The sequence below is a fragment of the Teleopsis dalmanni genome, chromosome 2, assembly GCF_002237135.1.
Source record: "Teleopsis dalmanni isolate 2A chromosome 2, ASM223713v2, whole genome shotgun sequence".
In the NCBI taxonomy this organism is placed as follows: Eukaryota; Metazoa; Arthropoda; class Insecta; order Diptera; family Diopsidae; genus Teleopsis; species Teleopsis dalmanni.
In genome coordinates, this window is record NC_051847.1 from 14,198,050 (window position 1) to 14,222,193 (window position 24,144).

General features: G+C 28.9%; 6 protein-coding genes across 8 annotated transcripts; 3 read left to right on the forward strand and 3 right to left on the reverse strand.

The window, feature by feature from the left end:
- The first annotated feature begins 756 nt into the window (after positions 1 to 756).
- On the forward strand, positions 757 to 7,068 carry LOC119680443. Its single transcript, XM_038093257.1, has 5 exons — positions 757 to 1,265; positions 2,260 to 2,388; positions 5,193 to 5,240; positions 6,404 to 6,520; positions 6,588 to 7,068. Exons 1-5 carry the CDS (start codon positions 1,221 to 1,223, stop codon positions 6,942 to 6,944), a joined length of 696 nt encoding a protein of 231 aa, XP_037949185.1. The 5' UTR covers positions 757 to 1,220; the 3' UTR covers positions 6,945 to 7,068.
- LOC119680434 (cilia- and flagella-associated protein 61-like) lies at positions 7,026 to 16,005 on the reverse strand. Its single transcript, XM_038093245.1, has 17 exons — positions 15,673 to 16,005; positions 15,418 to 15,593; positions 15,213 to 15,354; positions 15,019 to 15,154; positions 13,920 to 14,065; positions 13,742 to 13,855; positions 13,563 to 13,678; positions 12,673 to 12,965; positions 12,304 to 12,602; positions 12,059 to 12,248; positions 10,513 to 10,799; positions 10,225 to 10,437; positions 9,080 to 9,645; positions 8,862 to 9,025; positions 8,258 to 8,506; positions 7,944 to 8,162; positions 7,026 to 7,304 (listed from the first exon to the last, which is right to left on the reverse strand). The coding sequence occupies exons 1-17, from the start codon at positions 15,978 to 15,980 to the stop codon at positions 7,134 to 7,136; spliced, it is 3,789 nt and encodes a 1,262-aa protein (XP_037949173.1). The 5' UTR covers positions 15,981 to 16,005; the 3' UTR covers positions 7,026 to 7,133.
- A 1,300-nt stretch (positions 16,006 to 17,305) lies between these two features.
- On the reverse strand, positions 17,306 to 18,402 carry LOC119680441. The gene is made up of 5 exons (XM_038093255.1): positions 18,307 to 18,402; positions 18,105 to 18,251; positions 17,910 to 18,038; positions 17,596 to 17,752; positions 17,306 to 17,529 (listed from the first exon to the last, which is right to left on the reverse strand). The coding sequence occupies exons 1-5, from the start codon at positions 18,367 to 18,369 to the stop codon at positions 17,306 to 17,308; spliced, it is 720 nt and encodes a 239-aa protein (XP_037949183.1). The 5' UTR covers positions 18,370 to 18,402.
- A 349-nt stretch (positions 18,403 to 18,751) lies between these two features.
- On the forward strand, positions 18,752 to 19,607 carry LOC119673965 (general odorant-binding protein 66-like). The gene is made up of 3 exons (XM_038085083.1): positions 18,752 to 18,796; positions 18,867 to 19,215; positions 19,271 to 19,607. The coding sequence occupies exons 1-3, from the start codon at positions 18,752 to 18,754 to the stop codon at positions 19,477 to 19,479; spliced, it is 603 nt and encodes a 200-aa protein (XP_037941011.1). The 3' UTR covers positions 19,480 to 19,607.
- Positions 19,608 to 20,856: 1,249 nt separating this feature from the next.
- Positions 20,857 to 21,669, forward strand: LOC119680450. 3 transcript variants are annotated; one of them, XM_038093268.1, is made up of 3 exons: positions 20,857 to 21,009; positions 21,064 to 21,175; positions 21,246 to 21,669. In XM_038093268.1, the coding sequence occupies exons 2-3, from the start codon at positions 21,112 to 21,114 to the stop codon at positions 21,590 to 21,592; spliced, it is 411 nt and encodes a 136-aa protein (XP_037949196.1). In that variant the 5' UTR covers positions 20,857 to 21,009; positions 21,064 to 21,111; the 3' UTR covers positions 21,593 to 21,669. The 3 variants fall into 3 exon arrangements, with proteins under 3 accessions (XP_037949196.1, XP_037949197.1, XP_037949195.1); XM_038093269.1 differs by having other exon boundaries at positions 21,076 to 21,175; XM_038093267.1 differs by having other exon boundaries at positions 20,857 to 21,175.
- Positions 21,670 to 22,203: 534 nt separating this feature from the next.
- On the reverse strand, positions 22,204 to 23,719 carry LOC119680445 (general odorant-binding protein 66-like). Its single transcript, XM_038093259.1, has 4 exons — positions 23,587 to 23,719; positions 22,906 to 23,023; positions 22,486 to 22,837; positions 22,204 to 22,412 (listed from the first exon to the last, which is right to left on the reverse strand). Exons 2-4 carry the CDS (start codon positions 22,948 to 22,950, stop codon positions 22,204 to 22,206), a joined length of 606 nt encoding a protein of 201 aa, XP_037949187.1. The 5' UTR covers positions 22,951 to 23,023; positions 23,587 to 23,719.
- Positions 23,720 to 24,144: the final 425 nt, after the last annotated feature.

A 24,144-nucleotide genomic window follows, 5' to 3' on the forward strand; every position in this document is an offset into this window, starting at 1 on the left:
ATTGCACATTCGTTTTGTATATGCTATTGTAATTCAATTATATTGTAAATTACACTTATATAAGTACATTTTATTTTCTAACATTAATAATTCATTATTAAATTATATTAGTTTTAATTACTGAATTGACTTACTTTGTTCTGTTGTAAATATTTCACCACACTCATTTTAGTAATCGGAGGCACACATTTTAATTTGTTAATATTATAATTTTTATATTTGTATAATATTACTTCATATTTTAACAAAGATATATTAATAAAATTATTTAATTGACAAAGTGTTCATATGTAAACATATTTTGCATTACCGGAAAACTAAAACGAGCTTTTATCGTATATATATAATATATTGCTTTATTCACATAAATACAATACAAATTTTTAAAGAAAACGTATTTATCAATAAAATGTTTAGGTCTATAACGATTTTACTTATGTTAACTGCACAATTAGATTTTGCGATATAATTTAGCGAAAACAATTCTTTTCACCTGAGCAACAACACAAACACAACTGTTTTTGACAGTTCGACTTGTTGATTAACAGAGTTGCGTGTTGCAGTTATTATTATTAAAATGTACTATTTATATATTTTGTATATATATGTTATAAAAAATGTTTTATGTTAAATGTGTTATAAAGTATAAATTAGTCCTTCTAAAATTAATATAAATATCATAAAATCAAATTAGAAGTTTTGTTTTCTACAATTACGTTAAAAATTCGTTTATAATACTATTTCAAAATGTAGTAGTATTTTGATTTATAAAAATTGTAAAATAAATCAAACATAGGATGCGCTACAAACGATTTTAGCAAGAATTTCAAATAAGTCATTGTAGAAGTGCATTAAAAAGCTGGAATCACACGATTTCATTTATTTTTTATTTGTTGATGGAAATTTACGAGTTTTGGAAAATCACCAACATATTTACAAAAGTATTAATTATATTTGTTATTGGTTGCCGGTGAATGCTGCCACAGCTAGATGAAATTTCTGAAGAACTCTATTTCTTTTTCATGAAATGTCTTCAATAACTATTAATGTTAAACTCGGTACAGACCATAAACAAATTACTATCGCTGATGATTTATTTGTAAAAGATTTAAGAGAAGTAATTGCCAAGGAATTCAATTATTTGCCACATCAATTGGAATTGGTTTACGCCGGTAAAATTCTTAAAGATTCAGAAAATATTAAGGCAGAAAAAATCGAACATGGCCGCAATTTATACGTTGCAAAATTTATGTAAACTATATAAAGTGAGTATATCTATTTTATATATTGATTAGGTTCATACAAATTATCGATATGATTCAGTACGAGTTACTTTACTTCAAATTGTTGTTTATTTATGAAAACTTTTTAACGGAAAGCTTTACTATACAAATTGTAGTTTCACCACAAAAAGAACACATTAAAAATACCATACAATTTCTTCTAGATGCTATTAATTTAATATAATTTAATTTAAACAAATATTTCCATTGAAATTTGAATGTACTTTTTATTATAGTGATTAAATGATTAGATATTATTTGTTATATTAAGGTGACCATATAACCATAACCTCAAAATGTGAGAAACTAATCCCACAAGGATTAAAGACTAGTTTTTAAATGACAACAACATGCTTTTAATTCAGCTTTGATTTTTTCTTTGAAAAGAAATTAGTAAAAAATTTTAATAGTAGTTTATTTTATGATAGTTATGTCGCTTGTATCCTAAAATCGAAGACTATGATTTTGTATAACAGATCCACCCTGACGTTTATACATATCAATTCGTTAAAAAAAATTAATTGTTTCGACTGCAGATTTTAATTTTGGTTCATTTTTTTGAACATTAAATGCCATCGAGACTTATCTATTGAGTTGAAACTTAAAGTAAGTCTAATACTTGCAGACAATATGTACTTTAACAGATAGATGTGACATACAACACAAACTATAGGTATAAGTTTGTGAATAGAAAACGAATAGAGTGAATGCTCAAGCCGAAAGATGAGTGTTAGTTGAAAACGAACTGATATAAATGAATTCAGCGCAGATTGGCAAATGAAGAATAAATTTTTACAGCGTACCAATAATCTTTAGTGCTGACTTAAATATAGTAAATTCTAGTAGCGACTAATATACAAACTATATTAGAAATATAGTTTATATTCTTCTACATTTTTTTTAGCTGTAAATATTATCATTTTTATTTTTGATTGTTTTATACTGAATTTATATTAACCTTTTTTTTTATTTTTAGAAAATGCTGCTTGACTTTTATTTCAGGAACAAATTCAAAATGTTTGTAAAAATTCATTCTATAAAAATGCCAAATCTTTCCTTTTGCCATAAAATAATGTTAACGAATTTTATTAAAAAAACTTTAAAGGTAAGTTGTTTAATTTTAAAGTTTTAATAATATAAAGAAATCGTGTAAACCATCTACCAGCGCTGAAAGTTTGATACAGAATAAATTTTTTATTCTATAGTAATATTCCGTAAAGATATCAATCATCCTATTGTTTACGGATCTGTATTACTTTTGCAGTAGAAGTGAAGAAGTCGAGAAAAGTGATTCTTGTTTACTAAGCCACTGTGCAATATGCGAATAGTAGGTTAAATACATCTCCGACTTACGTTTTACTGTATCTTAGCGAATTTCAAGACCTTCACTAATAAAATCTTTTGTTTACAAAATAATAATGACTATATTAGCGTCATAGTTATAGCGTCATACAAAGAACCAATTTAGCCTGTTTTTAGATGCCCTGATCTTGTTTGAAACTTATTAACCTTAAATATATACTCAGTTGATCTGCAATTCTCACAATTGTATAAAGTATTTGTAATACGATAGTCCTTTATCAAGTCTAAAAATTCTGTATACAAATAACGATTAATGGTAAACTATTATCGATAAATATTAACGACCAATGGAAATATTTCATAAGTCCATTTCTATATTTCCTATTCACTTCTAATACTTATTAGTCTAAAATACAATCCTAGTTTTCCAACCCTTTATAGGTAACATATATGCAATAGGTTGTAGTATAAAATATTGTTCATTAATATTTAGTTAATATTTATATGTAAATACCGGAGTTGTACCAGGATATGCTTTTCGCTCAATTTTACGTCTGCGATTTTACGTATAATGTAATATATGTGTAGAATATATAAACAATATAAAATCTTCTAAACGACTTTACTGTTATCCGTAAGCCTTTTCATATCACAATTAAACAGATTCCGAAAAGAATAGAAATAGGTGATGCAAAAATGAGGACGCAATTAGTAATTAATTATAGAATTAATTATTGAAATTATGAGGACGCAATTATAGAAATCAGAAAATCAAAGCTATTAGTCCTGCATATTGAAAAAAGAAGCTTTGGTGAAGTCTACTACAGTGTGGTAGTAGCTTACAATTATTTTTTTTCCATAGCAAGTATACATCTGTCTAAATTATTGAAGACATTAAATATATTTCAAAATTCAATTAAGTTAAGGAAAAGCTTGTCAGTTATCTGCTCAATTGCTTACGTACCATTCTGCGTTTACTATTTGTCTAGGGATTTTAGACTGTTGCCGTTGAATAGGTGCATATTGGTTCTGTTATCATCTTATATAGTAGCTTACAATTATGATAATGAAACAAATGAGATAGATTTATCTCAAGAATTCTTTTAGCTGAATGTATCATAAGAATTAATAGATCAACTTGTGCCACATAATTTTTACTGTTAATAGAAGTATTATTCAATTAACCAAGTTAATACCAATCCAATATCTTCGGCAAGTTAAGTTTAAGTACGGATAAGTACATGGATTATAAAAATTTAAGTGATGTGTGTGTTTAGTTTAGATAATTTTTTACGATCTAATAGGTCACATTTTTGTGTGTATGAGATTGTATATACAATTAGGTAGAAAAAAGTCGTGTTGTAATGTAATATAATAAATGGGACAATTTCTGATCCGCGGTTTTAAATTACATTTTTATATTATTACTTTTACATGTTAAATTTGATTTTAACTGGCCAATTAATTATAAATTTTTAGTCAATTATTTTTCTGATTTTCATATCAAAAATTTCTAACTTCCAATGACCTATATTTTCACTTTCATGTGTCATTCAGAAGTGAAGTTTTCACACTCAATTAGTGGGTAATTGACCGAAGTGAGTTCTATATTTTCGATTTGTAGTTGCGTAATGGTTTAGTCATACTCATTAACTGAATAAAAAATAAATTTAATTATACATATTTAATAAAGTCATAAACATTTTTCAAGTTCAAAACGTTTTACTAAGTCCTCACATGAAGACAATAAACCCTCTAATATGAATAGTAACAATTATGTGGAACTAACTAATGTGAGTGATTTGTTGAAGGCAAGTTTTTGACCTCACTATTTGTGATGCTACATATAGCATGAAATACGCCTGATGAAAATATCACCGCTCTATTGATATTAGAAATGAATTTGACTCTGCTGGTGGACAGTGGTCACGCGCCACTGAATATGCAATTAATGTGAAAAAATAAACAACCCAAAAAGATGACACATGTGAATTACATACACGGTTGCTTGGCGATCCATTGGTGGCTTATATAAACTTCCATGCGACCACTCTTAGCAGACAGTAGCATTTTCCATTTGTGATCAACTGAGCAACTAATTTGTTTATAATTTTTTACAAACACAACATTTATTTAAAATAATAGTAGCAAAATTTCCCCGCAATTTTTCTATTAATAAAATAAAAAAAAATTAAAAAGTTATAATATTGTTTTTTTGGGTTTCACCAAAAATTTTGAAATAATCGGACTATAAAAGTCATAGTAACTCAACGAATTTAAGCTATTTGTTCTGCACGCTCAGCAGTAAGCATACTTTATCGTAGAAAATAAAAAAAAAAACAAAATAATTAATAATAATAAAAAAATACTTAAAAAAGTGGGATAAATATATAAATAAAAAAAATATATAAAAGTAGCAAAAATCATATCTTCAAAATGTCAAAGATTGAAATTGTATTATCCTTTCTAGTGCTGTTGGAAGTGTTTCAAGTGAGTGTTCGGTTATTGTTTTTATTTATCCATTATGAAATATATAACATTAAATTCCTTTAAAAGTTTAATATATATATTTAATATTAATATATTTCTTTTAAAATTATTTTACAGTATATATCAGCGATTGCTATAGATTGCCAACGACCACCACAATTAATCGTAAGTACTTATTTAATAGTGTAAATAGTTTATAAGACGATATGCTATAATGTTTCGGATTTTATGTCAGGATATAAATATCTTTTTTAATGGCTGTGATAACGCTCTAGGTCTTAGGACTCATAGATATGTGTAAGCGATAATCCTTAAGCAGATCGTTTTATGAACGATTTATGAATTCATTAATTTTTGACTTTGCCCAAGTTTAAATTCAAGAATAATATAGTTTACTATAACTTTCTTTCATATATCTTCCAATTAACATCTAATGAAATACAAGATCTCTCTTGACATATTCTTCTTTTTTACCTTACTATTCATAATAATTTTGATTTATTTCCACTGAAGCACAAGTTTTTACTACAATCGACTAACGTAACATTAGTTTTATCTGGTTTAGAATGTAAATAATTCTACTCTGTTACTCTCTGTTATCTACTCCGTTACTGCGTAATACTCATTAAATGCCGTATATCGGCTCTAAGGCTTTCCTTCCTCAAGCGTCTGTCCAATCTCCATAGTGTAGTCGTTAAAGACATCACAGAATCCAGTGTTGTTTAGTGGGATAACCTGCCTTGAAGGCTCAAGACCGTGATATTCTAAAAACACACGTACCAAGATAATACGCTCATAAACGCCTCATTGGAACTCCGCCGGAACCAATTGAAGTTATGTGTTTAGCATAACTTACATTTTGGTAAGGTGCGAAGCCTATTCATTCTCTGCTGGTCTTTGGGTCACAACACCTGGTGTGAATATGCAATCCCACACTGAATAAAGGTAAATTACCATCATTTTTTCCGCGTAAGTTTGGGTATTACCAAAGCCAGGAATATTCTAATCCCCTCACCGCAGGGGAGTCAACAGTTCCTTTAAAACTGTGGCTTTGAAATGAGTACATAAAAATTATTATAGCGATTATTAAGTCTGACAACGTCTTGTCCAAGTAACTCAAAAGAAAAAAATACTATGATTTATAATTTATTTAATTTATAAAATTGAGCATTGTAATTAGAAATTATAATATATAGACTATATAGTATAGACTATATAGTCTATAGTTAGGACTCTAGTCCTAACTGTAGATCGTTCTTACATATTAGTTCTATGATTGTTAATGTAATTGTATTTTTAATGAACTAATATTAAAAAATTATATGCAGGATCCGTCGTTATGCTGTAAAGATGGAGGCCGTGATGAAATAACAGAAAATTGTGCTAAACGTATGGGCATTACTGGACAACCATCGGATCCAGCCCCAACTGTTGAAACAGCTACAGTGAATATTAATATATAGAAATATTTTTAATAAATGAAATTAAATTTTCTTTTTTTCCTTTTTGCAGTGCTTAGCTGAGTGTATAATTACTGAGTCCAAATATATGCAAAAACCGGAGCAATTGGAATTTGATAACATACGCAATGATCTATATACAAAATTTAACAATGATACCATCTATGCTGAAGCCATGCTTAAATCTTTCCAGAGATGTCAACCAAATGCTGTGCGCAAAATGCAAGCTTTCCGACAAATGCCGCTTGGTAATGCAGCCGTTCAACGTGGCTGCAGTCCATATGCGTCTATTTTATTGGGTTGCACATATATGGAATATTTTAAAAACTGTCCTGCCCACCGTTGGACCGAGAATGCAGACTGTGCTTTGGCCAAACAATTTGTGGTGCAATGCGCCTTAGGTGCTTAACAATTGCACCAACGACAAATCTTTTAAATTAAGTTAAAATTTTGTTCATTATTGATCATTGCAGATAAGAAAAGACGTGTGTTTGTGTTCAGTATGTTAGTTTAAGGCATTAAAATATATTTAAATAAATAAGTTTAAAAATTTAAAATGAGTTGAGTAGAAATATAAATGATTTTAAAGAAATGGACATCAGTAGAATGGTAATGGGAAATCTTCTGGTAGAGCAAAATAGCGTGGATATTTATCGCAGTTTTTACGTATATACTCCAAGAATAATTCTTCAATCTCCCTAGTTGTGCCATTATTTGACATTTTGTTTTGGAAAGAACTCTTTCGTCTGTAACGAGCTATGCTCATTCTCTGAAATTTAAAATAAAAATAAAATATTTATTACTCTCTGTAATTCTGTTTTTATAATTAATTTATAATTATAAAATTATAAATTTTATGAAACGTGGGAACAGTAGAGATCTACTTGTATTTATCTACTTATTTTTAAAATAAATTATCAATAAATATTTTATAAGAAATGTACCAAAGTATATATAAATATATAATATAGTGTTATCAGGGACTTCAAGTTTGATCCGATCAAAATATATATAAAGTATAGAGCACTGAAAATTCTTTACGAAAACTGACAGGCTTATCAAAACCGCGTTATCGAATCTCAGAATGGCTATAGGCTCCTCGGGGAGGTATGCAGATCTGGGGTCAACTATTGCTTAGTCTGATAAAGTAATAAACAATAATCCAGCCAAGGCGTAGAGAGGGGTTATGAAGAAACCTCACAGTTAATAGAGAGCAAAAGTTCACTGACTCAACTAGCCTCAACATAATAATAATAATAAAAAAAAAAATTTAACAATTAATCTGTGATAACTATATATTATATAATATACATATATTTATATTTACATATATTTTTTTATTATTTATATTTATATAAAAATACATATTTACATATAATATATATTTATAATTATATATAATACTTACAGCTTTGCTATTTATGAAATACTCGGCTTCTTCCTTAAGCAATTTTTCCAATTCCTTAATAAAATTTTGGAATTTCATAGTTATGAGTAACGTAGCCCAACGCTGTTTCAAGAACTCAGTTATATTATCAATTTCACCCAAATACCAACGTGAACGTATATTATTAAGCATCAATTGATGTTTACCACAAAAAAATTGCAGATAATCGAAATCACCAAACTGAAAGTATTAAATGGATCATTATATATATACATATATATATATAGATATTATATTGTGCTATACATAAATGCATATAACAATTTGTCCCTTACTTCTTTAGTTATATAGAGCATTTCCACTACAATCCCATGTTCATTTATGCGAATACGAGAGAAATTTCCATCATATGCAGTCATTGCCAGGTCGAATTCATTAGGTAGATGATTTGTTATGTACCGTTTTGGTATAACCACTTTATATAAGTAATAGCCGAATGGTAACTGAGCTTGGAAGTAATGAGGGCTATCAAATTTCCTTCCTATTCTTTTGTATGGTGGCAAAAGATTTAATTTAATTAAAAGCTGCAATTGAGAAAGTAATATAGAAATAATTAATATTTATTATACCTTTATATCCTTCATATGACGGATATGAATTATGACAATAATTTAGAAACTGAGTTATACAACTTAGAAGTTGAAATATGTCCCAAATCCCATGGTGTGCGCTTTCTGAGCAATTTTAAGGACATAATTCAATCCGATATTGAATACCGGAATATCGGTATCGATATATTGAATATATAGACATATTTTATTAAATTTCATTTATAGTATACCTTTTCAGCCAATTCATTACGATATTGAATACCGGAATATCGGTATCGATATATTGAACATATAGATATATTTTCCTATATTTCATTGATAATATTACCTTTTCAGCCAATTCTTTTGGATTGACATTTCTGTATTGATGATTTTGATCATCAAAATGTTGAATAAATTTGCCCAAAGCATATATATTTTTATCATTTGTACGAAAGCAATTATCGACGAGGATATCGTTATCTTCCATATAAATTTCAGCAGCATCAAGAACTACATAAGTTTTATATTTAGAAAAATGTCATTAATGTCGGTACTAAAACTTACTGTTAATAAATTTTTGAGTAATGTGCATATCATAGAAGCTAACGAACATATCGCAATCAAGTTTGACTATCGCTTTATCGTGCAATGAGTAGAACGTCACATATTTTATAATTTCGTCTCTACCATACTGTTGCCAAGAAAGAAATATGTATCGTTCACAAATCTTAACACCCAAATCAAACACCATTTGTTGTAGAATGTTTTCAACATTTATATCTATATCGGGATGATTCATAATGTGAACTTCAATAGTATTATCAGGAACAACTAGTATAATATTTTTTCCTTTAATTCCGTGCTCTATAAGGAAGTTGATAAATTCATAAACACGTACATGAATACCATAAACGATTATCGTAAAAGGATCATCCATCTCTTCCTTTATGAGGAGGAGTTTATGGTAAAAATTAATTTTATCTAGACGACAATTGAATTGTGCATAATTGTATGGAAATTTTTCATCTAGAATCATTTTTTGTGGTATACTATAATCGGTGTAACAACAAAGTATCAGAATGTCGTAGTTAACATCACATTGTCCGTTTAGTTTTACTTTATGGGATGCACTTAAAATACAAACAAAAAAAATAATCAAACATTATAAGTAAATAAAGATTTAATTTACTATTATATAAGTATATAAGCTACAAATGCTGACTGCAGTTGTTGGCTACAGTCGCTGGCTACAATCGCTGATTAAAGTCGCTGGCTACAATCGCTGGCTAAAGTCGTTAAACACAACCGCTGGCCACAGTCGTTGAACACAACCGCTGGCTACAGTCGTTGAACACAACCGCTGGCTACAGTCGCTACTACACTCACTAGCCACAGTCATTTGTTATAGAATCTGAGAACTCCCACAGTAGTTTAATTATATTGAATACAGTAGCCAGTCGCTGGCTAGAACAGTTAGAAATGTCAAAAATATAGTTGAAACCGTTGCAGAAGCTATTGGCATTATACAGCTATACCACAATAGTTCTATAGTAGTACAGCTATAAATGTATACTATATAGTATATATAGTATGTATATATCTTTACTAGTAAATGACTACTGATGAGAGTAGTCATTTACTGTAGTCAGCGATAGTAGCCTGATTGTTGAGCCTATACTATACTGTTTATTTGCATAAATAATTCTGACCGATCGATTTTACGTAGATCTCCTGATACAAATGTTATCCATTGTTGTAGATCTAAACGTTTCACGCAATCATTAATGTATGCGTTAGAATTATGGAATTGTATCCAGCAATTTTTTTTACACACCCTACAAATAAAGTCTGCATCATATTCAGCTTCCACAATACCGGGTTTAGTGATGACGGTGATATCGAAATTCGGTACACAATTCATGCTTAAATGGGAAAAAAAATTTATTAATAACTCTAGGCTTTGTTTGTGGGCTTTGTTTTGTTTTCAATGAACTCACTCCTGTGAGTTATAGCTAAAAAGCAAGGATCGCAGCAGTGCCTTAGTTACATCTGTGAAGCCGATAATCACTATTTTTATATTAGTGTCGCCGTACATTTCGGTTTCACGCATATGACGTCGATACACAGCATATGAAGAATCCGCGTAATTAAAATCGTAAATAGTGTGAAATTTTTTCTTTTTTTTATGATATTTTTTTTTTGTAATATCAAAAGTTTTAATAAGTTTTGGTTCAACAGGTTGCATTTTCTTTACCAAGTCGTTAAGTAGTGGCTTCAGTTTTCTCTTAAAAATATTATTAAAAAATATTAAAAAAAATATCAAATTAAAAATAAAGAAAAATGAATATATATAATTTCAAATTTTTATAATTGAGATTCAATATACCTTACTCTGTAATGAAATAGTGATATATGTTACTACTAGCCAACATAAATCATTGATGGATCTTTTTGATGTCACTTAAATGTCACGTTGCATTGATTAGTATCGTTTTTATGAATCATTAAACTTCTTAATGAGAGAATAGATTTATTAGACAGACTAGAGAATTTACGAGATAGTATTTTAGTTAATGATATAATTAGAGAATATTGTTAGAGATTCACAAACTCTGTTGTTCACAATGGAATCTCTGTTGTCCGGCTGTATGATGAAATAATCGTCACTCATTTTAGAGTGATCTGCTTAGTTGCAACGGAAAAACGAACAGTTCCGTTTCAATGTGTGGGGGAATATGTTTAAGGTATTATTTAAAGTTTTATGTATTTAAAGTTTTGATTCAAGAACAGTTCTGACGTAGTGTGATCTGTCAGTACCAACACATCCTTTTAAATGATTTAAGTCTAAGAATAAAATTGCGTAGAGTAAACACATTTTTTTTTGTATTTCTTTTTTTTTTGGCAGCAATGCTTGAGAGTATATCTCTTACCTGCACATTACTGAGAAAGAAATGCAAACTCTGGTTTCACTTATACAGCATTTCAATGGCTGGATAAGATATAGTGACTTTCAGTAAATAAAGTCAAAGACACAACAACAATATACATTGTAAAATCGGTTGTAGAAAATGACATTTCTACATTCTTGCTTATTCGAAATATTTTCCTCTGTTATAGAGCTATACAATCACTGGACATTTTATTTAAAGTACTCGTTAAACTTTTCATTCGTTGGTGTTACTTGAACCGTAGTTTAGAAACTCAAGAATATAAAATATCATATATATTTAATTAAGTGAAGTTGAATAATAGCGTCTTTGTTTTGATGGTAAACACCATAAGTTCTGTGGGTTTACTGTAAAATCAGTTGGAGTGTCCAATTTATTTTTAAGAATTTGTTCTTGATCTCTCTATAATTTTAATTGTGTAAGAACAATAAACAACGTATTGCTTATGGAGGCATCAATCTAAGTAGATATGAAAATAATAAGAACATATTGAAAATAAGGAATTTCCACTAATTTCAAAAGCCATATATAACTATCTTTTAATAATAACTTCAAACTACCCCAATTTCTTACAATATTAAAAATGTGCACTTACTCCATTTGGTGCTATATAATACAAGATGTTAAATCCACTCATGCGTCCTAATTCTCGAAATATTAATTGATACTCAAATTGATAAAATGGATGTAAGTACAAACACAAAATTTCTCCACTGGTGGAAATTTTCATTTCTGTACTTCTTATAAAGAAATGCTGTTCTAATGCGGAAATATCGTGAAATGCTCTTCAAATAAACAGTTTCAATATATATAAAGATCTATTTGTGATAATCTATTTACCTTGTGATAATGAATCCAACAATTGTATTGAAAGCCATATGCTGCGATGACTTGCCGCAACGTACCAAAAAAACACTGATAGTAGAATTATCAGCATCAAAGTGTTCTTTTATTCTACACATAATTTCGGCAGTTGTATCGTATAACTCATCATCACTCTCATAACACAGTAGCATTTGTTGGACTAATGCGTCATCGATTTCATTCACTTGCTGCAAAAAAAGTTCACCATACAATGCACTGTGATGAACTATATATAGATCATCGTGTAGTGAACAGTTTGGTCGAGATTGAACATGCTGAAAATTCATATTGTCTCATTAATAATTTGTATTAAATAAAATGATAATTGATTAGATCTATACTCACAACACAGCAATCTGTTAATTTTAATAAATCTTTCGATTTCTCAACTTTTTTTGGTACTGAAATAATGCAAAATTCACGATCGGGATATGCACTGAAAGTGGCTGCCAGGAAAAGCTTGAACAAGCGAAGATCTCTATCATTCTCCAGACTAAATAATTGTAGAGCAAAGACGTTCGATGTTTCCTCTGGTCTATATTGAGCTAAATTTGTAGCATCATAATCGTTTGGGATGTTATAGTAAAATTCCATAAGTGCTTCAAAGGATTCCATGTACCACTCATTGGAACGAGTTTCTAAAATTAAAAAGTAATACTGTATAAATTGTAGTTAAGTATCAAGTAATATAAGTTATTGTAGTTCGTTTTCGAATTTACATTTCTGACTGAAACACTTTGACTATGTATTAAAAGGTATACGGACTTTAGCTTAATTATTATTATTATTATTCCATACTCCATTAGGAGCTTAAGGACTCAGCAAAGATTTTTCAACAGTTTTTTTTATAGACTGAAACTAAAACATTGGCTACAAGGAACCGCATTTCTATTACAATTTGCATTGCTGTATTCGGACCAATCAATATAGTTGAATTTTCGCTCAACTAACATACTAATTTTGGTTTTTGGATTGGACCTGCCTCTATTCGCTAAACTCATATCTCTCACAGTTATTTAAGCAATATGTCAACTCTTTACTCTTCTAATGAACAAAACACAATATTTGCTTGGTTTATGGTAGTAAATGGTGATTTTACTATAAGTAATTGGTTCAAATATATATCAAATATCACCTGACATGGATTGTTAATCTGCATAAATTCCAATTTTTTATTTCTTAATAAGTAAATAAATTTTTAATATATTAATAAGTAAATTTCTTTCAGAACTTACTGTCATCAATTTTTCGAAATTTTTTAAACAATTCGTCAAATAAGTATAATCTTTCATCCTTAATATCTTGTATTTGCCCTCTATCAGAAATCACGTCTATGGTTTTATTATAAATACTAATATTTTACAAAAGAAAAAAAATTGATTAAGTCAACATTTAAGAAATAAATACTATTTACCTTATTTTACTAAATTTATGTTTCGGGAAGTATTTCATCATAACGGTCTTTTGAAGCATATCTTTAATTGAGTCCACAGTAAATAGTTTTGTTATAGCAACTTTTCCATATACACTTCAAAAATTAAATATAACTATTTATATATGTTTATAAATGTTTATAAATATAACTTGCTAACCGTAATGGAGTCTGTATTTCTATAGTTGGTAGATTTGGATCATACTTCACTAAGTTCCCAAAAATTTCAAGCTCAAAGTTCTCCACTAATTTTAGTATGTCCACATTATCGTTCAACCAAAAAAAACCAATTGTTTTATGTTTAATCTAATCACGAAACATATTGAGCAATATGATGGAGTAGATACAGTCAGTCAAATAAATGTTTATAAATCAATATTATGTTTAATAGAATTATATCATGCCTTGTAAAAAATATATATCAAAAATATTATTTTTATCTATTTGAGGTCGACCTAATTATTATAATCTGAAAAAGGGTACTACACTACCACCTAAAAGACCTATTATATCCCTTAGTCGGATTAGAGTGTTTCTCCAAGTCAGATATCTTTAATGAAAAGCAGTATAGAGCGACCTAAAAGACCTATTGTATCCCTTAGTCGGATTAGAGTGTTTCTCCAAGTCAGATATCTTTAATGAAAAGCAGTATAGAGCCTAGTCTAGCTAGCCATTCCTAATTTTGAATCCTAATCTATCGTGAAATACCCTCCTAGGTGTTTTTCCGCTTGTGCATTTGTGCCGGGCACTACCCAAACACAAGGTATGTAGTTTCTCTCTCTTCTCTACAGTATCTGCAGTTTGAGTTGAATTGAATTCCCAATTTCGTTAGGCGTTTATTCAATCTACAAATTTAATTATATCCGTATAGTTTATTATTAGTAACTTAGTTATTAGTATTAAAACCACAAACTCATTTAAAACTCCTTATTCGATTAAAACAAGACAATTTGTACGCACGGAACCCGTTTTTTTGTAATTGCACATTGTAAGCAGATAATATAGTCAGGTGCCAGTTATCTTTAGTCTCATATATGAACAGCGGTAGTTAACAGGAGCACGTCCAGTTAAGAATACATTGATATATCTGAGTTCAAATATATTTAGAATGAGAATTTGGTTAGACTATTCATATAGTCTGCCTATAGTCTGAAATCTGACACATGTCAGTAACATATACATATATTTTACATAACTATATATATAACAATTTTATTATTAAGAAGCAATTACTAGTGATAAACATAGTAGTCATTTACCTCGCAAACAATTAATGAGCTATGAGAATTTGCATTATGTAGAAGTTCCTCAGCGATGTAAAAATCTCCCAGCTCGGTTCTTATTTGTGGACAAAACATATCCATCATATCAATTATATCATCATTATCACCTGGTCTAAATAAGTTATAAATATAAAAAACAACTTAAATAATAACTAAATATAATTATATACAATGCCCTTCTGTACGTAATATCACGTATGATGCTTTCACGTTCAATGACATGAATACATTGAACATTTTTACATATTGGATCAAAAACTATTGGATAATATATAGTTGAAAATGGTTCCAGCCAGCTATGATCTGGTATATCTGTATTCGATAAATCATATAATTTTGTATTAATTATGATATTTCATATTTACTAGTAAATACCGTTAGGACGTATATAGATCATATCAGGCATTTGTAGTATTAGTATATAACGCAGTTTAAGTTCCCGCATAAAAATCTCTTCCAGTACATGCAATAACATTTCCGGTATATGTGATGGATTATATATAAATGAACTCAGAAATAAGGAATTAGTAGGTGATAATTCCAGACCAAGACTGTAATGATAAATTTCTGTTAATTGTGAAAAAAGCAAGAAAGGTAATGAATTAATATTGATGAATTGATGTAACTTGCCAAAAATTTGTAGTGATCCAGTCTTCCCAACATTCTTTTGGTAAAGCTGTAATTGGTGGATGATTTGAAAATTCTGCAAAGCCAACCGTGACAGCTGAGTGCGCACTCTCAGTGACCAAAAAAAAATGTGTTGAACTCAAATTGAAGAAGTCTATTTTGTTGGAAATTTTACGTTTCGGATAGCCAATATGTCTAATGAACTTTACATTGGCGAATACATGTAACTTTTCAAAGTCTTTTCGTAAAGCGTTTCGTATGAAATAAGATCTAGTTCGCTTATATCCAGGCTTATCAGAAACAGCTTGCATTTTTGTATAATAATCTGATCACCTTTTAATAATACAAAAAAAAAATAAAACTTTCTTGATTAGGGAAACTTAATTTTTTTTTTTTTTGATATTTAAACATAGAAAATATGATTAAATATTTTACACATACTGTTTTGAATGTGAACGATTTACTATTTTTGTTTTGTTATTAAGATTAGGTAAAAGCCTTCTTATTCTTGTTTCCTTTAACTCCTATTGAAGCATGCAGCCTCAACAAAATATCTATATCTCTTATGGTTTTAAGCTAACTGCTTGACTTTGCCCAAAGATTTCCCGGTTATTTTAATTTTTTTTAAAAGCATAAGCATACTATAAGGTAAAAGTGGCGAACTCAAACTTTATGAAATATGTAAATCGTATAATCCTATTGTGATACAATAAGATCAGCTTTTCATATAAATGTTTTTATTCTCTATATACATAAATATTTTAAAAAATCAGATTCATTGAATCCAGATAAAGAACTTTTAAGCTTCTTCCATAAATATCTTAACTTAGTTGTCCCTATTCCCTTTGCCGTATTCGAGATATCAGAAAAGAGATTAAAGCAGTTTCGTTTTGATAAGGTTTTATGACATGTTTCTTTACGGGTTAGTCGAACATTTTTCTGGAATATTGTTATTTGTAGGGTGTGTCCGTTTCTCTATTGATTATTTCTGTAACATTTTACAGTACCTTTATTGTAAGAGTGATTTGCGGTTCTCTGTACTATTGCATTTTTGCTATAACAATTTGTGTAGATCGTCATAGAAAGTATATTCAGAATAATTTCGAATAAAAAGAAAGCCATTCGCCTTGAGTTTTTTGTAGTTATTTCTATATAAAATTTAGGTTATCTTTAATTCAGAATTATCTTTAAATACCCTTGCATTTTCTTCTGGTTTACAAATCAGCGGATTTGATTAGATGCCGTGGTAACTAAATAATTTTTTATTAGTCTTTCTCTTTCAAATTATTTCAAATTATTAAAAAAGTAAATGTCTGACAATTTTGATACAGCTTGAATATTTCGCACGGAGTATGTGGACCTCATGTTTTAGTATCAAGCCATTTCTGTTCGAACGTAATGGTAGAATTTTACTCCAGTAAACAAACGGCGGTAATGTTGTTCAATATTTAAGGGATTATTTTAACTAAAACAAAATTAGAGAAGGACATGTAATGTTATACTTAAGTCAAAATACTTCTAAATAAAAACCAATTTTCTAAATAAAAGTGTAGGTTGTTACTAAAGAACGTATTCATTTTATAGAATTTATTTTGTATTTATAATAGTTAATAGCATTTATGTTATCTCAATGATACTATATAGATATTCCATCAATTTCATAGCATTTGTTTTTAGCTGTCAAGCATTCCTTTTCTTGAGGTGTCTTGGATTTACCTACCCACCGATGATAGGGACAATCCTGCTTTCTGTGATAATCAGAAATACATATAAATACAAACATGAAAAACGGTTTGCAAGAATCTTTTAACATATATTTTGCTGCAGGATTCATTTTGATTAAACCATACGTTGTTATTGCTAAAAATATATCAATGTTTGTATTATTAATACTGCATATCAGTCAAGTGATTATCTTAATAATACCATCTTTTCGGCAGAACTCATACATGGCTATGTGATAATCTTTTTCTTTGGGACGATCTGCATATGTCTTCTCGGCATCAGATTTAACCATTTTCATATTTATATTATCGCCTTTTCCAAGATACTTCTTTTGCTTATATAGACATTCAACAAAACACTTAAAGGCAAGAAAATATTAAATATTAATACAATTATAAGATTTACACTATGTATCACTGTAGCTGAAGATAAACACAATAATACTACTTTTACAAAACCTGCTACTTATAAGTATTTATAAGTGATACTGATATCTATGATGGGGACTTACATACCGACAAGAACTTCATTAATTTTGCTGGATCATTTTCATTATCTTTCGGCATTTTACTCTGATGTAGTGCGAAGCATTTCATTAAACTTTGTTCATCACCTATGAAAAGTTCGTCACAGCAGCCGTTCCGCTAAATAGATGAAAATCCATTTCTTTAGTTTCACTGAGATTAACACAAATGCGTAAAGAGACTTACACTTTTCATACATTTTGTCTCATCAAGAGCACTGATACTAACATCATTAGCATTACTACTGCTGCTAGGTGTAACGCTTTCAACCTCCTCTTTCGGTTCAATCGGACCATTTGGTTCTTCAGGTAAATCTTCACTTGCAATCAGATTCTATATAATAGCAATAGTATATTTTTACAAAAGTTTTCTTATAAATATTATTTACCACGATACATAAGGAAATTCCTACTAATATTATATTACGGCAACCAGTGATCCAAATTTTCATTATTTTAAAATCCGTAAGGCGCTGTTGTCTGCATCGAACGTTGAATAACTAAATGAATTTCCTCAAACTGCTACCAAATTTTATATAAATAGATTTATTATATCAAATCCGATATAGGTTATTTAATGTTATCTTAATATTTATCGGTAGAAATGAGCCGTTTTATATGCGGTCATCAGTGGCTGAATGGCACAATTAATTTTGAAATGTATTAAATAAATTTAGAATTTAAAATTAAATTACAAATATTAATTGCTTAAAGTTAGGCTTCATTTAACTATTTATTAACTAAATTAAGTATATTAATTGGTTAAGATAATAAATTTCATATAAAAGCAGCGTAAAAGCAAGGTAACTTACTATTCACCAAACTAACTTCAACATGAAATTACATCAAGCATTTGCGTTTGTGACTTTGCTAGTTGTGGTGAGTTAAGAAACTTTTTTTAGAATTTCACCTCGTACTCAAATTGATAATTTTTATTTTATTTTATTAGCATATTTGCGGCTTAAAAATTGATTGCGATAATCCCGATGGTATTAATGAAGATCATATACATTACTGTTGCAAACATCCAGAAAAACCCAATAAAGTGCTAGAGGATTGTTCAAAAGAAACTGGCTTTAAGTGGCCCAATCCCAAGGAGGAGGCTTTCATTGATATAACACCTGATCGCGCTATCGCTGGCACTTGTTTTAGCAAATGTGTTTTTAATAAACTTAATTTCATTAAAGGTGAAGATTTTAACATGGAAGCTGTTAGAAAATATTACAGTGATAATCATAGCAACGATCCTGAATATGTTAAGGAAATGTTGAATGCCTTTGATCATTGTCATGGCAAATGTAAGAAATCGTTGTTAATACCTTATCTTATATCTAAATTTATTACCCTTTACAGCGGAAGACAACGCAGCTAAATTCTTATCGAATCCTATGTTCAAAACTTTGTCCGACGATTTTTGTGAACCCAAGTCCAGCGTTATACTAGCTTGTGTTATACGCCAATTTTTCCATAATTGCCCAATTGAACGTTGGTCGAAGTCTCCGGAATGCGATCGTGTGTTGGAGTTTAGTAAAAGCTGCAAAGATGCTTTGATTTCTATGTAAAATTAACCAAAAACTATAAATTTTTCATTTTTATGTATACCAATTGCATTGGTCTGATTGAGTTGCATATAGAAACGTTTACTACAAAATAAATTTGAATTTACCGATTTCATGTATGATATATTAAGAAGCCAATAAATTACACCAATTTGAACTTTTAAAATTGATTTCAGTATATATAAGATCAATGTTCTTGGGTACAGTTAGAGCTACATGCTTAACAGTTCGATAATATTAGGCTTGTTCTAACAAGCTAGCTAGGCGTGTCACTGTACAGCGCCAATGGATCTTCTCTCTCTCTCTCTCTCTTTCTCTCTTAAATTTCTTACCTTTATTAAAAAAATAATAAAATATGATTATAATTTATTTATAAATTATATTATAAATTTTATATAATTATATATAATATAATTTGCTAATTATAATTTAAATATTGCACTCACATATAATAACCATAAAACTTCACGTATCCACTTCAATAGCAAAATAGTCCTCTTTTCGTTTGTTAACGAACAACAACAAAGCATATATAGTCTCATATGATTTTGTAACGAGTAATCAATATACTTCGTGTCACTAAACGATACGCTAACAACGCGTTCCACCAGCAAATTTTCGAGTAAATGAGAGCATCTGAGAGTGCCTAACATCCCTGTCGAAATTTGAAAATGCTACATAGACTTTGCTCGTACATTTTATTTCAAGTAAAATTTGTGTTAATGTGTGGATCAGCTGTTTTGGTTTGAATTTAAATTTTTGTATTTTTATTTGCGCGGCACTGGTGTTCTCATCAGACTTTACACAAAACTGTATCATGAAAATTTGTGTAAAGAGCGAAATTTAACACAATACTTATGTTACGTTCTCAGTTTATACTTTACTCGTGCTTTACTTGACTTTTACTACGAGTAGCTCGTGGAACAGACCTAATATACTTCACAAAGTATAATTTTCTACTGATTTGCTTAACAATATCTGAATGACGTGTTCATTCTTATTTTATAAATTTACTATACAATTATAATTCTTTTGGAAATCAATTATTCGTAATACCCTCATACTAACAATTATCCTCAGCATCCATATTCGTATACGTAAATGTATGCTTAAATATGATGTCTTTTTGTTTTCTATATCGCTTATACCCATGAATATTAGAATAGCATTTTAGCAGTTGTGTTTTAACGGCCTAACGCTGCAAGCCGTCTTTTATACATACTTGAGAAGTGGTTTTGGTATGTTAAAGTCTCACCCTAGGCTTTCGATGTTACTCAAATACCGAAAAAAAAAATGTATAAAAAAACTAAGCAAACCAACAAAAATGAAACTACTTAAAAATTATATTTAACATACAAAATTATAGCATAATCATAATTTTATATATTTCTGCTGATTTAAAAAGCTGTCACTTATTTTCATCAATTTTTTAGGAATAAATAATATAACATCCCTGATACAAATGAAAAGTCTTCCGAACAAAACGTAAAAGCGCCAAGTATTTGAATGAAATTTATAAGAAATACAAAAGCAGTAAGTGTATTATTGCTCGTTCTTTAACAATATGTATAGATTAATATGTAATAGATTGCTTTTAAGAAGACATAACACAAGAAAGCAGTGAAAGTATTCGTAATGGAAGGTTCAAACAAACTATCCGAGGTGCAACAAAAGAAGGACAATCTTAGCAAGGATAGAGGTATTACTTATTTGATATTTTTGCATATTATATTTTAATATATTGCAATTATTTTATTATTTTGTTATAGATTTAAAACTGCAAAGAAAGATTTTATATGAGTTAGCATGTTATGTCCGAATTTCTTCCTCTAACATTAACGCCTTAAAAACATCAGATTTATTGAATGCAGATGCAAGCGAGCCACCAAAAAATCCAAATGAGGCGTTTGAGGCATTGGGTAACTCAAGAAAATGCTCTATGTCTGGTATTGAGAAGAAAGAAAACGTTGGAAATTTCGGTGTCAATGAGAAACTTAAAACCATTTCTGATGTGAATGATAAACTTAATACCAGGGAAGATTTGAGGGTTACGATAAACTCTAAAAAAGGTCCCGAATATAAGCGTCTCAAGAAAAACCACTACCTTCGTATATAATATGACTATATAATATTTATTTAACTGAACTCCAAACTAACCGTTTAACATATCATTTTATAATTTTACAAACAACTTCTTTTGTTATACAGTTCTTAATTTTATTTTGTATTAAAGATTAATAGATTATTATTAAAAATTTTTATAACTAAAATTTATTGAATTTTATAATTAAAATGTATTTATTCCATATATAAAAATATATACGATGACAGTTATTGTGGATTGGGTAGTGGTAGTATTATCATCAATGCTGAAGTACTCCTCCACGCTGTCAACGATATTCCATTAGCAAGGAGAGCGTACTAAGCAGGCTCATTCAAGAATGGTAGAACTATTCAAACTAAAATAATTATAATTTGTAGAACAAATCAAATTAAGTTTATGACTTAAGCCATTCTTTTACTATGTCACAAAACAAGTATTCTTGATACTAAAAAATTTATCTAAACGTTAATGTTGACTGAGATATATAAATGGATTTCAGTCCGTTACAGCTATATCTACACTAATGCTCTGTTTACTAGAATTGGAGTGATAACAATAATAGAAAATAAAATTCGATAATTAACATTCCTTTTAATTTTATTAATAATAATATTATATTAGATTCACATGGAAATTAAGGCATCCTTGCACTTTTTAGCAAATTCAAGAGTTTCTTCACATTCTTTAGTTTTTGCCCAGCGATCCTTTGGACAATTATGAAAGAAATTATATATAACACAAGATAGTACAACACTTGGCTTCGGATCACAAAATTTTACATTCTTTATACGAAAGAAAGGAAAGGACATTAGCTTAGCAGTTTCCTCCTCAGCTGAAATTTTATACAAAAGATTTGAATTAAAAATAAGGAAAATCATTAAACAAATCGTGTATAATATATTTACATCTGCTGTGGCAATGATCAAATGCTGATATCATTTCACGCTCGTATTCTGGATCCATTTTATGTACTTCCTTGTAATGTTGTCTAACAGCGTTCATATCCAATTCATGGTTTTTAAAAAATTTGAACTTTTGAAAAACGCATTTTCCGAAACATGTACCAGCTACTAATTGTGCCACTGTGACATCCTCTAAAGCTTCTTCATCCTTTGAAGGTAGTTTAAATTTTGTTTCGTTTGCGCACATTTCAATAATGTCATTATGTCCATCAGGATGTTTGCAGCAATAATGTATGTGATCCTCTCGAATAGTCTCGGGATGGTTGCATCTTACTTTGATGGACACTGTAAGACCCTGTACAACAGAAAAAAGTAATAATTATTATTTTATGAATTTTTTTTTATATAAATATCATTATTTACCACAAAAAATATTATCAATACACAGATTGGTTTAAGTGTCCACATTTTGTAAAGTGAGTTTAGCCTAAACTGAAAATCTTGTGATCCATTTCAGTGCGTTTTTAAACTAAAACTGAGGCTGTTGGTGCGGAAAATTTAATTAATCAAATTATTTATTTTAATTGCTCTTAAACTTTAAACGTTTCATTAAATTTGTGCAGAATTTTGGGTCAAAAATTAAAAATATTTTTAACTAATTTATCTAACAAATATATAGATGTGTTTGAAATATAAAATATCTGTCCGACTCTCTTCCGACAAAAGAAAATCAGTCTATATTTGTTAACATAACTGCTTTGTAATATGATATAGAACTTTAAATAAAGATCAATAGCAATAAGAAGACTTTAAAACTATTCTAGGAACATTGGAAATAATTCTGAAACCATGTGTATTTCATTGATATATTCAGACGTTCCAGTGCCACTCAGCGCTTCTATTACTAACAACAACAAAATGTTAAGGTTTGAATGTGACTAGGCTTACACAGTATACATTTTGGACCCACATCATTTGATTTGACAATAAAAATAGAATATAAATAAAATAAATAAATGCTTATTATTAATACTTAATTGGGAAGTTTATGCCAAACTAATAATTGTTAAGTGAATATTTTATTGCTATAATTCTGGGACTTACCAATTTTACCTAATCTATAGTTTACGTAGTAGTGGTGAATTGCAAATAACGTTTGTACGTCAATCATAGGTAACATTTCAGTAAATGTTTGGTTATTATCCATTAGAATCCTAAGTAAATGTTACTTCTACTATTATTCTTTATGATTAATTGATTAAAACTATTAAATTTTTTATATGAAGAGAATTAAACTTCACAATGTCTTAAATCATCTAATGTATTGCTACTCCGTAAATAACATCAATTTTATTGATTGCTAGTAGGACTTCAGTCTAGATTCTCATGCGTCAATGTTTAATTTTAAATTTATGTATCAAATACTGAAACAATGCAGCGATTTGTCCTTTTTTAAACTTTTCTAAATATCTTATTAATATTACAAACAAATTTTGAAATTTCTTTTTATAATAATTTAATGTTATAATTTGTTTTGTTATAATAATGTTAAATTTTTATTATTTCAATTATTTATTATGTATAGAATATTAATATAAAAACAAAGAAAAGCAATAAATTAGGCACAAACTATTTTCCCGTATTAATACAGAGTTGGCAACC

What these genes read in the sequence shown, in the direction of transcription:
- LOC119680443 (XM_038093257.1), top strand. Translation starts at nt 1,221, where the DNA reads ATGGCCGCAATTTATACGTTGCAAAATTTATGTAAACTATATAAA. An exon ending in ATTTATGTAAACTATATAAA is followed by an intron (nt 1,266 to 2,259) that starts GTGAGTATATCT and finishes TTTTATTTTTAG; the next exon opens with AAAATGCTGCTTGACTTTTA. An exon ending in AACGACCACCACAATTAATC is followed by an intron (nt 5,241 to 6,403) that starts GTAAGTACTTAT and finishes AATTATATGCAG; the next exon opens with GATCCGTCGTTATGCTGTAA.
- LOC119673965 (XM_038085083.1), top strand. Translation starts at nt 18,752, where the DNA reads ATGAAATTACATCAAGCATTTGCGTTTGTGACTTTGCTAGTTGTG. An exon ending in TTGTGACTTTGCTAGTTGTG is followed by an intron (nt 18,797 to 18,866) that starts GTGAGTTAAGAA and finishes TTATTTTATTAG; the next exon opens with CATATTTGCGGCTTAAAAAT. An exon ending in TGATCATTGTCATGGCAAAT is followed by an intron (nt 19,216 to 19,270) that starts GTAAGAAATCGT and finishes TACCCTTTACAG; the next exon opens with CGGAAGACAACGCAGCTAAA.
- LOC119680434 (XM_038093245.1), bottom strand. Translation starts at nt 15,980, where the DNA reads ATGCAAGCTGTTTCTGATAAGCCTGGATATAAGCGAACTAGATCTTAT. An exon ending in GATCTACGTAAAATCGATCG is followed by an intron (nt 9,646 to 10,224) that starts GTCAGAATTATT and finishes TTGTATTTTAAG; the next exon opens with TGCATCCCATAAAGTAAAAC. An exon ending in TACTCAAAAATTTATTAACA is followed by an intron (nt 9,026 to 9,079) that starts GTAAGTTTTAGT and finishes AAACTTATGTAG; the next exon opens with TTCTTGATGCTGCTGAAATT.
- LOC119680450 (XM_038093267.1), top strand. Translation starts at nt 21,112, where the DNA reads ATGGAAGGTTCAAACAAACTATCCGAGGTGCAACAAAAGAAGGACAAT. An exon ending in CAATCTTAGCAAGGATAGAG is followed by an intron (nt 21,176 to 21,245) that starts GTATTACTTATT and finishes ATTTTGTTATAG; the next exon opens with ATTTAAAACTGCAAAGAAAG.
- LOC119680441 (XM_038093255.1), bottom strand. Translation starts at nt 18,369, where the DNA reads ATGAAAATTTGGATCACTGGTTGCCGTAATATAATATTAGTAGGAATT. An exon ending in AATTAATGAAGTTCTTGTCG is followed by an intron (nt 17,753 to 17,909) that starts GTATGTAAGTCC and finishes CTTGCCTTTAAG; the next exon opens with TGTTTTGTTGAATGTCTATA. An exon ending in TGAGTTCTGCCGAAAAGATG is followed by an intron (nt 17,530 to 17,595) that starts GTATTATTAAGA and finishes ATATATTTTTAG; the next exon opens with CAATAACAACGTATGGTTTA.
- LOC119680445 (XM_038093259.1), bottom strand. Translation starts at nt 22,950, where the DNA reads ATGTGGACACTTAAACCAATCTGTGTATTGATAATATTTTTTGTG. An exon ending in TATTGATAATATTTTTTGTG is followed by an intron (nt 22,838 to 22,905) that starts GTAAATAATGAT and finishes TCTGTTGTACAG; the next exon opens with GGTCTTACAGTGTCCATCAA. An exon ending in TGATCATTGCCACAGCAGAT is followed by an intron (nt 22,413 to 22,485) that starts GTAAATATATTA and finishes ATAAAATTTCAG; the next exon opens with CTGAGGAGGAAACTGCTAAG.